The following is a 13083-nucleotide window of genomic DNA, read 5'->3' as shown; positions in this document are numbered from 1 at the left end:
ACAGCCCCCCATGAGAAGACATAAAAAATGGGGGGGGGGGGGGGGGACCATCAAATTCCTGCCATATGGAAGACCTGACTAATCTTATCATGCAGACAAATGAAATGAAAACAGAATCTCATCAGTTTGATTAGTTTGGATTTTTTGGAATGATATATAGGGTTACTAAGTATGCTCACTTCAAAATGAGAGAGTTCAGTTAACTAGCAGAAGGGTCATTCTGGTTGAGAAACTTGGTGGGAGTTCAGATAAATGCTTGATGCTGTTAGCTGGGTTCTTGATGAGCAAGTGTTTGAGAGAAATCTTTCACAGTGATGTATGTTTTGAATGCATCCTCCTTCCCTCCCAGTGTTTGTAACTCTGAGCTTCTAGAGTGTGCATGTTGTGTTTACCAGGAAAAACTTAATTTGCAAGTGGCTTTGAAGGGTAGCTGTGGGAGCTTTTCTGGCTTCACGTGGGAATTGCTCTTGGAGAAAGTTATAGTATCATTGCAGCAAAAGCTGCAAACTGTGACAGGTACGCCAGAGAAACTAGGTGACCCTTACAAGCAGACATTAAAACCACTTTAAATATGCATCCCTCCCTGTTGAGAGTTTGTATTGGGTTTAATGGGATGGGCTGTTAAATTACACTAGTTGATCTAAAGCAGTTTTTTCTTGCAGAAGACAAGACAGAATCATTTTTTTTGTGGAGAGTCTTTCTTTGGCAGCTTCTATGGTCCTTCTGCCACACTAGCAATGTGCGCAGGCAAAGAAGTTTCCTAAGTGGAAAGCTGATTCTGATTTTTGAGCTTTGCTAGCAATAGCTCTGATACAGGAGAAGACTACATAGAAGATTGTAGATATGAACTTCCTGTAATTCCAGGAATAAACATTAGAATACCTTTGAAAGGAAGGCATTTTTCTATAGACATTCTCTCAGGATATAAGAAATAGGGGTCCAAAAAACCTCAAAAACTTCCAGGGGCGTGTAGCTATTATTGAAAGAAATAACAAGGGCCATGAGGAAACCACAGGCAGATGTGGAAACTTAGTTCCTTTCCATTTGTGTGTGTGTTAAAGGAAAGCAGTCACAGGTATCCTGCACCTGCCACACCTGACAAATTTATGTGCCACTATTTTCAGCTAGTTTCATACAAGGAAGTAGAGTGATTGCATTGGCTCTGTTTAATTCATGTGATGCAATTTGTTTTGTGTCAAGTTCTTGTTGTTGGCAGGACTGCTACATGTGCCTTTGTGTATGTAGCTCACAGCAATCACAACTTGATGGTAAAGGATTTAGGACACAAAATGGAGGCTCCAAGAGGAGCGAGACTTTCTGTAAACTATGCCAACTTTCATACCCTTTCCTTCCACAGAGGAAAACAAATAATCTCCATCCATCTGCATTTCTGGCTCATTGTACTCTTTCAAGGTTTACAGTCCCTTCCAAGACATTCGAACACTTAACCAATTGAATCCAGATGCTTTTATCCTTTCCCAGAATCCCCTCCTCTCTCCACCTCCCATTTTAGCTGGCTGTTGATGTAGGTTTCCGTTTTCTTCTGAATTCTCATTTGGAATTGTTGGCTTAAAGGGTGGGAAGGGCCAGAGAACAGTGTTTTCTGGTCCAAGCAATATGGCAGGATGTAAACTGCTCTTTGTTTTATAAGCAGCACAACAATTTTTCTGATATAAGGGTTGTTGTTTTTTGCTCCCAGTGCCTAAAGAAAGCACCCTTTTCTAGAGAGCCCTAGATTGAAACACAACATGAAGCATGTGTCAGAGATGGAGTTCTGAATTCTGTTCTTGGTATATAACGTTTCTTATTAATACCATTTATCAGTGTAACAGATTTTATATCTAATTCTGGTCTGGAGACTCTGGATATTACTAGATTTTGCACTGGAGGATATTAAGTGATTTTTTTTGAATGACAGAGTGCAGATTGTCCATATCATCCTCTTTTAATTTGCTGCCCCAGACCTGACTTGTGGAGATCACTCTAGAGAAGTTTTGCTTTTTGTCAAATTGCATAAGACTCTGTGATGAAGCAGAATGATAAAGAATGGCAAATTCATGGTAATTATGTATATGACATCATTTAAATGAGCTACAGAGAGTGGAGGTGTGGTTGACGTTGGCCTCCAATATGAGTATTATTGCTCAGAGTGCAACTTCTTAGAGCACTGACTCCCATGAATCGTGTAACAGTCTCCTTCTCTCTGCTTAATTCAGACTGTAAACTCTTTGCCCAGGGACCATGCTGCTTTTCTGTTGTGTACAATTTATTTACCTGCTGTTGGAGCTCAGTGAGGAGTAGTAGCAAATTTAGTCAAGGGATTAGTTTTATCCTCTGTGTTAGTAAATGTCAGAAAACCTTGTTTAAGCTTTGCTGATAATTCAAATTAAACAGTCCGGTAGGATGGAAAGTCCATGCATTCATGACCGTAGAAGGAGTTTGCTATTTTACGTATAACTAGTGGTGAGGAACGGAGGCAATAATTATATCTTGGGAGAAAAGGGAACCCCTCTCTGTTTCTGACTGCCTTGTGGTGCTTCCAGTTATTGTACTCGTTTTGCAAGTAACTGGAATGTATGTACGCATGCAATGCTGGACATGAGCAAGTTACTGTTAGCTGTATTGATCTTTGTGCTGATTGCTGTGAATTCTGGCAAGATCAGTGGTGGTGGGTGAGCAAAGCAAGCATCAGGCAGAACCAGTAAGGATGTTTTTTTCGTGAGATTCTCGTTGTTCTGCTTCTGGATTTGCTGGGAAAACTCTCTAAGCAAATTTGGTTCTTCAAAGAAAATGTCCCTTGTCATTACCTGTGTGTGTCTTTTATTTTTAGACTGTTAATTCCCAAGGGGCTGTTAGTAAACTGAAAGAAAGGTGGTAAACAGTGATTAGATGTGCTCATGCATTTATGATGGAGACTTGATATACAGACCCTGGGTGTGGTACTGGTACAGTGTTTTTACAGAGCCTGCTGGACCCTAAGGTCAACACAGTGAAATGACAGCTGTGAAGGGCAAAGTAATGTGCCATATAGGATATTTCATAGCCTTGAATGCTGAAGACACTTCTGTATTTAAATAACACTATAGCATTACTGGTGGTCTAGTGTAGTTGTAGAGAGAAGACATCCATTGGGGCAAAATAACTTTTTCCTCACCAAAATATATTGCTTTCTTCATTTGCATTTCCTTGGTTGTTTTTCACATGTGCTTGATCTTCATGGTCATGTTACTTCATGCATTTCTTTGAAGGGGACCAGAGTTTAGTGCAGTATTTTAACTTTCGTTTGTCAGCTGACAAAAGAAAACACAAAAATTCAGTTGCTAAAGCACAGACTGTGTAACTGCACAGTGCCAATAAAGTACATTTATCCTGATTTGCTCCAATTGAATCCTACATCCAGTTTCAAAAATCTGGATTTTTGTGTGTGGTGGTCAGTGACTAGAGAAGTGTTGGAATTAGGGGTGCGCATTTGGCTAAATCTAAGCAAAAAATAATAATTGAAAAAACACCTTTCAGGTCCGCCAGCTAGCTGAAGTTAAAGGGCTTGGAGAAGGTATTTAAAGGGATCACAGTACCTTTAAACGCCTTCTGGGTGAACTCACCTTGGAGAAAGTGTCTAAAGGGATCATGGTCCTTTTAAACATTTTCAGAGTTGCACCACTCATGCAGCTTGGAGAAGGCATTTTAACAGGACTGTGATCTCTTTAAACACATTTTTTCTCCATTGGTTTCAATTGAGGTTGAGGGCACATTTTGGGGGGGCCCATAGAATTGGACCCCCCGGTCCAGTCTTTCAGGGGCCCATAGACTTGGACACCCTAGTCCAATCTTTTTGAAACTTGGGGGGGGGGGTTGAGGAGAGGCTTCAGCAGCTATCCTGCAAATTTGATACCTCTACCTCAAAAAAGAGCTTCCCCAGAGTCCCAGATACCCCCAGATTGATTCTCCGTTATACCCTATGGGAACTATTGACTATAATGGTCCCCCTAGGGTATAATGGAGCCGGAAAAAATTGGGAATCCCAAATATTTACCAAATCGGCATACCATACCAGTATTGGGATTCAGGAATATTGGGGAAATACTGATATTTTTCGGGTTCATTATACCCAAACCTGAAAAACACTGTGGTGTTTTGTCGGGTTTTTTCCACACCCATAGTTGGAATAGTTGTGATTTCAAGTCCAAAAGAGGAAAAATGCTAAAAATTAGGAATGGATTTTGGAGTAAACTGGAACAAAGAAGAATTAAAATTACACAATACAAATTAGAAATGAGAGTGACAGAGAGAAAGGAATTAGTGTTTAGGGAAATGTATTGCCAAGATAAAACAGAACCAATGCCAATGGGAATTATGATTTGAATATTCAGGTGATCAATCTGTTACCACGAGGCTCTGGAAATTGATTATAACAACAGTTCTCAAATGTTAATGACCCAAAGAGCCTCATTTTGATTAGAAAACAACAGAACTGGCAGGCTGTTACTCCCCCTGATCAGCATGTATTGGTGCCTTTTCAAATTGTGTGCAGTAAACCACTTGGGCTCCATGGAGGCGTCATCCCTCTCATATCTTAATCTAAACCGTACGGTCAAACTCTTGTCAGCAATGCCTTAAAAATAAGTTTAAGAAAAATGTTTTTATTGTCTATAGATAAAACCTCATATGGCAGCTGAATTAGGGCCACCACTCAAAAGACCCTGACCCAAATAATAGAGCTTGTGACTGTACAGGATTTTGAAGTGGCCTGTCTTTTTGTATATCTCTCTCCCCTATGCTGTAATCCTTTGCATTGGTAAACAGAGAGCACCAGTTCAGTGTTTACTAGAAGTTACTATGATAACTGTACCTCACCTCCTTGGTGCCACTCTACTAATTAGAGTTCTTAAGGTTGGTGTCCAGCAGCCAATCAGTGCATTTTCTTGCTAGTGATCCGGAATCTAGGTGAGTACAGGCAGCAGCAGCTCTGATGCTTTGAAAGAGTGGGAAGCTGAGTCCTTCCTCTTCCCCTGACGTGGAGAGTCCCTGCCCCCTTTCCTAGAAAATTGAGAGAGCTCTGTTTGCACATTAGCCAGATGGCACTTACCCTCTGTCTTGACAAAGGTTTCAGAGACCCCAGGGTTCCTGAACCCCGGTTTAAGAGACGTTGGATTATAAACGTAAATGGTAAGTATGAATGCGCTGAAGAAAAATTGTAGAGGGGATTGTTTGGTGATGCCAGGTCATCTGTATTGCTTTTTGGTAACATGATAATTAGCAGCTTGAATAGCTATGACTATTCTGATCTTGTCAGAGCTTGGAAGCTAAGCAGAGTTGGCCATGGTTAGTACTTGGATGGGAGACTGTCAGTGAAGACCAGGATTGTTATGCAGAGGAAGGCAAACCACTTCTGCTCATCTCTCCCCCTGAAAACCCCGTGGTCTTAGGGTCACCATGAATCTGTTGTGATTTGATGGCACACAGTTGTTTTTAGTAATAGTGCAATTGCCTGAGCCTGGTACTATTTATTCAGTTGGATTAAATTTGTGGTGTGTATCTGTAGTTACCATCTACAAGTCTGTGGTGGATCAGGGGCCCTGAGGAGAATCCAGTTGAAGCCAGTGTTAAAGAACCATAAGCCTACCTGCAATGGATTTTGTTTGGGGTGTGCTCTGGTTAGAACACTATTCTGGTATATCCTAGGAGGTAGAGATGAGTTTCCTTGGCTGAGACTCTGTAAATATAAATTCTCCTTACCTCTTCCATCTCCTCATACATTTACTTTATCATAGTGAGGGTCCCTCTCTCATCCTTCCTTTCTGCTGCTGGTGATGCTGTTGTAATGGTCAAACAAACTCTCTCCCTCATGAAGACAAAAGAAGTTGAGCTATGAGCTCAGGCGCCTGTTGCCCTTTAAGCTGAGGCTACTGTCCGGGATTGTGGGAAGTGGCTAGAGTTTAGGTTTCTGCCACCCACCACTGCAACCTCTCCATCCTCCTGTGGCCTTTAACATACCTTGAGGCAGGCTGGAGAAGCAGCAGAGAGCTGGTATTAGGAACAGAGACTTGAAAGAGAAAGAGGGCAGGGAAAATGAAAGCAATGAAAGAGATGAATGGGATGGAATGTAGTGTGAATGAAGTGAAGGAAGTACAAACAGGATTTGAAAAGGAAGGAGTATGGAAGGGGTTAGGAACAATGCTCCCGCTAAGATGTGGAGTCTTGTGAGCAAAAATTCAACCTTGTGAGCTAGTGTCATGAAAGTTGTGAGCGTGCAATTTGGCTACTGCATAAATCAGTTTGCTTTGGAGCCATCCTTCCTGAGCTAAGACAAAAATGTGTAAGCCAGAAGCTAAAAAACTGTGAGCTAGCTCACACTAACTCAGCTTAGAGGGAACACTGGTTAGGACGTGTGGTAGGAAGTGGGCACAAAGAAACACACTGGCTGGGACCACATTGCCTATGGGTGCCACATTGAGGGATTGATGATTTAGAGCAATTAAGGGGAGAGGGAGAAGTTATGAGCGAAATGCTTTATAGCAATGGGATGCAGAGAAATAGCATGTTAAGGTAACAAATGATTGTACCCTCTAAGGATTGGGATTCAGTAATAAAACCAGCCTTCATTCTGTGGTGTTTCTGAATGCATCTTTGCAATACTATCACTGAATGCCCTTCCTTCTCCTCCTTCCAGCTATAGGCATGTGTGGTTGTGTGACTTCCGTGGGACATTGGCCAGATACATTTGGGATTCAGCCAATATCTGAATGACCTGGCATTAGATAGAATTTAACAACATTTCCTTTTGCCCAAACTGGGGGCTGCAGGACCTTTGATAATAGAATAGAAAGTGTTTTTGTGTGTGTGTGTGTCAAGCCCCCTTCTGTTTCTGTGCTGCAAAACTACTTAGTGCAGTGATTCCCTTTGGAGAAACACATCAGCGATCCTGTACCTTATGCTAAAGCACTATTTCCTTCCTCTTTGTGGCGTCTTTCAGCATTCCCAGCATGCTGTGCTGTTTTCAGGTCTGTGAGCAAGCATACCAGGTGAAGCTTAGCATCTCAATTGGGGAGGCTTTATACACTATTTTTCTGATGACAAGAAATTTGGCAAGACATGAAAGGTAGCACAAATGTATTTTACACTGCTGGAACACAAAGCAAGTAATGGAAATGTCAATTTCCCAGTATTTGCATTTGCAGTACAGAAAATGCTCTCGTCTTTCATATAGTACAAATTACGTGGAATCCTCCCCTGCACAAAGTGATCTTGTTGGAAAAAGTTATGTATATAAAAATAATAATGAATAAAGCAGTAAGAGTTTAATACAGTGGAAACTTTCCAGGCTGCTGATGGGATATCCAGAATGTTTGGTTTAATTGGAATGCAGTGCATCTTAGAGCTGATGTGTACGTTCAGGGGGAAAAAACCATATGATGTAGCCCTCCTAGGAATGTACTGCTGCAGAATGCAGGCAGGTGATCACATGGCTGAATGCAACACCCAAATGCCCCAGCAATGGAGGGGAAAATCTAAGCCTTCCTCTGACACCAGTAGAAGCTACAGTTGTCCCTCGTTACTTGCAAGCATTTTTTTGCTTCCACAATCATCTTCCGCAGTACCACTTGTCCTTTTCTTGAAGGTGGTTATAGCTAATCGAGGTGACTTCCTGGGATATTTTCTCTCTACTGTGATTCAAAATCAGGGTGGTGCCCTTCAGGGACTGACTCCCGGGACAGAGTTTGGGGATCTTAATCACAATTTTGTAAGACTACCCTGTGCATAATCCTTGTTCTTTTTTGCCCCAATGAAAATGTCTGCTCTGCCCAGGCTTGCCCAATCTTGTCAGATCTCAGAAGTTAAGCAGGGTGGCCCTGGTTAGTATTTGGAAGGGAGACCATCAAGGAAATCTAGGGTTGCGATGCAGAGGCAGGCAATGGCAAAATAAATAAATAAATAAATAAATCACCTCTGAACATCTCTTGCCTTGAAATTCCTGCAGGGTCGCCATAAGATGACTGCATCTTGACATCACTTTCCACCACCACCAAGAAAAATGTCTTTCTTGTTTGAATGAGTGGGGTTGGGTGCCCATGAGGAATAGCTGGGGAAAGGGGACTGAATGGTTACAAAATCACCACCCCTGTAGTGCGATAGCACATCTCTGCTGCCGTTTGGAGCTTGATTAGCTTCTGGCCTTAACTGCTGGATTTTGGGGCAAAAGGAACAGAAAGCTGCTCATCTAACCCAAAACCCATGATACAAAGGAGGAGGATTTTGTTTTTAAAAGACCACATGGTTTCAGGGTGGGCTGGGACATGTGTGCCTTGCCCTTCAACCCTAAGTTCACTTTTCATTCTTACGTGTTAAAATCTATTAGGGAGTCTGCCCATTTCACGAGTTTTGTGTGTGTCTGTGTGTGTGCATGTACCCCCCACAAGATTTAATAGGACCAGAAAAAGCACTTTTTCTTGGATCCTAATACACCCCTCCCCCCACTTGGACTCTTCACAAGCTTCCAAGCATATTCCGTGTTTAGAAGACCATAGTATTCTGGATTGGGGGAGGGTCTCTCTCCATACTACTGCAGCCCACTAAGGGCTCAAGCAGGCCAGGTTCCCCTCTGTTTTCTTTCTCTTTAAGTACACTCACCATTCCATACTGCCTGGGAGGTCGGTGAGCATGCTCACTGATCATCGTGCATAGTGTAATGTGTGTTGATTTACCAGCTAACGTTTTCTGCATGTTGAAGTTCTTTGGTTGTCATATCTCTTTAATAGAGGTCAAGCATCTGATACATCTGAAGCAGGATTTGTGGGAAAGTGCTGCTAAACACCCATTGTAACTGCACAGCCATCTCTGTGGGATGCCATAAATTGGGGGATGAGTATAATTAATGCCTTGTCTGAAAGTAGTGATGCTCATGATTGGCTGGAGGGAGGGGGAGACCGTGAGTCATGTTCTCAGTTCTGTTCTTCATAACTCCTTTATTTGGAAAAGCATTGAAAGAGTGATGTATGTATTCCAGTAAACTGACACCTTGATTTATATGTTTGGTTTCTATTTGGCATCATCAGAGCCTTCATTTGTAAGACTTGTTCTACTGTTTAGTCCAAGGGTTTTCAAAACATTTAAAGGATAAAATATGTCATAATGCAAAATATAAAACTTAATAAAATTAAATATGAAATTTTTGATAATCTACAGTAGTCTAACAAGAGTGATCAATTGTAAACCAGGGCAGGGAAGGTGGGATACACATTAATTAATTAAATTAATTAATTAAAACTCAGCCATCACCCCATCCAACAAATTACTTAACTAAACTGGAAGGGCCTTCTAAAGATCGGGAGATATTCAGCCGGGTCGGCTTCTCTTTGCAGGGATTCCATAGGGAAGATGTCAACTGAGAAGGCCTTACATTTCATTGCTACCTGTTAGGCTCAGGTGATAGGACATCCTACGGAGGGCCTTCTTTGAGGACTTTCAAATGAGTGTGTGTGTGTGGGGGGAGGTTGAAGAAGAGTGAGGAGGAGGAATTCCTGAGTCCTGCAGGGGCCAAACCAGTCATGATGGTGTCCATAGGTCTGACATGTAGATGCTGCTGCTATTTTAAAGGGAGCTGAGGTGCTTTTGTCTATCCCTGTATACCTTTTCAAGTGCCAAAACAGGTGGGGTGTAGCCATTTTGGTGCTTGAAAATGTTTGTGTGTGGGGGGGGAAGAGCACCTCAGTCTGCCGTGCTGTAGGCCTCTCATGACATTTTTAAGTCCCTTTAAAATTGTTGTGGGGTCCATGGGTCAGACCCGTGGACACTGTTTTATCTAGTTTGGCCCTGGGACTAGACTATTTAGTACCTCCATATAAGAACATAAGAGAAGCCAATGTTGGATCAGGCCAATGGCCCATCTAGTCCAACACTCTGTCACACAGTGGCCAAAAATACCAGGTGCCATCAGGAGGTCCAGCAGTGGGGCCAGGACACTAGAAGCCCTCCCACTGTTGCTCCCCCCCCCCCGGACCAAGAATACAGTGCATCACTTGCCCCAGCCTGAGAGTTCCTATCTATACCTTGTGGCTAATAGCCACTGATGGACTTCTGCTCCATATGTTTGCTTCACCACCTCCTGTGGCAGTGAATTCCATCTGTTAATCACTCTTTGGGTGAAGTACTTCCTTTTATCTGTTCTAACCCGACTGCTCAGCAATTTCATTGAGTGTTCTTCACATTTACTATTATCATCAAATGAAAATGGATTAGTCTACCACTGTAAATAGAAAATATTTTAAGTTGAGCACAGATCTGTGTCCTGAGATTCACTAACTTCACTGCCTGATTTCTGTCTTTTTAAAAGAGAAAAAAAGCTCCATCGTGATACCTTGTGGAAGAGCCTAGTATCTCAGCTAAATAGATTGATTTTTCAGTTAAGCAAACAGGATTGTAGATGCCTTTGATCTTGAAACCTTGATCTGATCATTGATTCTACACATTAAACATGCTAATGAAATGTGTGTTCATGGTTTCCAGGAGACAGGATTGTTTGCTCCTTCTAGCAGTTGTTCAACAATGCCTAAGATAACTTATCTGTGTTGGAGTGAATTCCCCCCCCCCTTTTGAAAGAATGTTCCAGTTTTATGTTCCGTTTCGTGTTTGGTTCTTTGGTGATATATTAAACCTTCCTTCTCTTTTTTCTCTCTCCAGGGTAACCAGGAGCCGACAGCCACTCCTGACACAATGGTCCAGCCATTCACCACAATCCCATTCCCACCTCCCCCACAGAATGGGATCCCCACAGAGTATGGGGTACCCCACACTCAGGACTATGCAGGCCAGACCAGCGAGCACAATCTGACAATCTATGGCAGTACACAGGCGCATGGGGAGCAGAACACGAATTCAGCTACCACACAGAATGGATCTCTTACGGTATGCGTTGCAAGGCATAAAACAGCAAAGTTCAGGGTTGCTGCTTTGAGATACAATTGCCTTTGTATTGGATCTGATGGCACCCGCAAAACCTTTTTATGATAGGTTTGGAAGGAGCACCTGTTGTTTTGGTTTGGAAGGAGTGACTGCTGTATCCCAAGCTGTGTTTTTCCTTTGTCTCGGTATCCTTGGTAAAAGCTGTGATCGAAGGAGATAATTCTTCCCAATCACTGCAGAGAGCAGATAAGCAGGGTCACATGAGCTGCTGTAGAACTGTTGAAAACTGGATTAATTAAGAAGATGTACATTAGATGTCTGAGAATCAGTCCATGTCGTTCTCCCTCTTCCCATTAATAGTTAAAATGTTTATGCCCAGTGAACCCCAAAGGCTGCTCCATACCTTGGATCAAGATGGCCAGGCATCTGAAATGTGCCACCCACATATGGGAGTGCCCAGACTCTCACCTCACCCTGCCTAATGTAAAGTAGCTGCTGTCTGTTGACTCTTATCGGAATAAGGGAAGCATGGTAAAGTAGTACTTATCAGTTTCAGAGGGCTACAGGGAGCTCATTATATGATCTCATTTAGGGGTCAAGGAAGCCTAAGCCATTCCAGTGTAAGAAACATGCCTCCAGATTTGATGACCAGACATGCCAGTTGTGAAATTATTCCAAGAAAACCAGTTCGATGGGAGCTTCTGGATTTTTGGGTGGGGGTGGGGGGAAACAACAGTGTTATAGGAAGAATTTGTTCCCTTTAGTGAAGCATTACAGCAATGATATGCATTTTAGGGTCATGATGAGAACTGATAAACCGCATGGTAAATAAGGAGACTCTCTGTCTGCGGTGCATCCATTTATTGATTGAATATTTTGCCTTTTTTCATTCTTGTTTACATCATTCTGTAGTTCTGAACTGGGCAGCATGCCTGCAGATTATACAAACGAAAGCTTTATCCACCCGTTAAGCCACTTGTTAAGTCTTAACTTCCTAATAAAGAGCATTATAGTTGGAACCTTGGGTGCACAGAGGTGGTTTTAATCTTTTAATGCTTTCAGTTCTCTTATAGTATGGCTGGTTCATAGCAGGTTTGTTTCCTTCATGAAAAACCCTTCATGAGTGCAGAAGTCTCGAACTTGATCATAGTTGCAGTTCAGATCTATATGGAGAGATGTGCTGGGTGTGCAGTGAGTAGTTGACAACGTGAATTGCAACTCTGAAATATGGTTGACCTTGCTTAAGCCACAAAATTAAGTGATCTGTTTTTTCCTGAAAGGAGCAAAAAGGCATCTTGGCCTCAGAAGAGCAACTTATGTACACTCAGTACACTCCAGCACAATCCTATGCATGCTTACTCAGAAATAGGTCTCACTACATTTACTGTTATTCATTCCCAGGTAAGTGTGCATAGGATCACAGTCTTAGTAAAATCCAGGGGAACCTGGGACAGGTCAAAGCTTGATTGGTGCCTTAAGTTCTGTATAGTAAGTTAGAGAGCAGTGTTGTTCATATTACACCAGCAAGTAAAACACTGTTTGACATCTTTTCCAGGTAAGTGTATGAGACCTACATTGTGACAATGGGAAAGAGAAGTGTGGGGAATGAAATCTGGATCACTTATATGGAAGTGCAGAACTGCCCATATGCGCATATGCGGGTTTCATCTTTGTCCAGACATGTTATTTAATAAACAGGGTCGGGGATGAATAATGTGAGCTGTGACCCTAGTCACCAGCTGCTGCAAGCCTCCTGTTCCTCTTCCATATTAGGAGCCATCTCCACTGTACTGCACAAAAGAACGCTGCATTTCCTCCACTAATACATTCATGCAGAAAGCTGATGGCAGTGAGAATAGGAGCTTATACATAGCAGCCTGTGAACTGAGGTTGTTAGAGTAGTCCCCCCCCCCCAAAAAAGGACATAACAATGCCATGTGTATTTAACAACAACAACACAGGGATGAGCTTTCTGAGAGCCTGCAAAATGATGTTGGAGGGCTGGGGTTTGAGTGTAGTAAATTGTTTTTGTAAAATCGGACAAGGACCCCCACACAAAAGGGGAAAAAGGATACCATTGCTGTTCAGAGATCTAGCCAGATACAAAGATGCAGACATGCCCAAGCCGGGCAAAAATTGTAGTGGTCTCCTACCTTCTCAGTTTCATTTTCAGGGTTCTTTCCC

At 42.4% G+C, this 13083-nt stretch overlaps 1 protein-coding gene across 7 annotated transcripts in view; it reads left to right on the top strand.

Annotated features, from left to right (window-relative positions):
* RBFOX2 (RNA binding protein, fox-1 homolog (C. elegans) 2) overlaps nt 1–13083 on the top strand; it is a 135241-nt gene that overhangs the window by 35148 nt on the left and 87010 nt on the right. For all 7 annotated transcript variants that reach the window (XR_001482480.1, XM_015410205.1, XM_015410206.1 and 4 more), the window contains exon 2: nt 10678–10902. Coding sequence is in view for 6 of the 7 variants with exons in the window: in XM_015410205.1 (XP_015265691.1) it covers nt 10678–10902 (225 nt within the window). In the remaining variant the exon portion in view is untranslated. The remainder of the gene's footprint in view (nt 1–10677; nt 10903–13083) is intronic.

This window comes from Gekko japonicus, unplaced genomic scaffold (assembly GCF_001447785.1).
Source record: "Gekko japonicus isolate JY-2015 unplaced genomic scaffold, Gekko_japonicus_V1.1 scaffold933, whole genome shotgun sequence".
In the NCBI taxonomy this organism is placed as follows: Eukaryota; Metazoa; Chordata; class Lepidosauria; order Squamata; family Gekkonidae; genus Gekko; species Gekko japonicus.
This window is presented reverse-complemented; position numbering and strand designations above follow the sequence as displayed.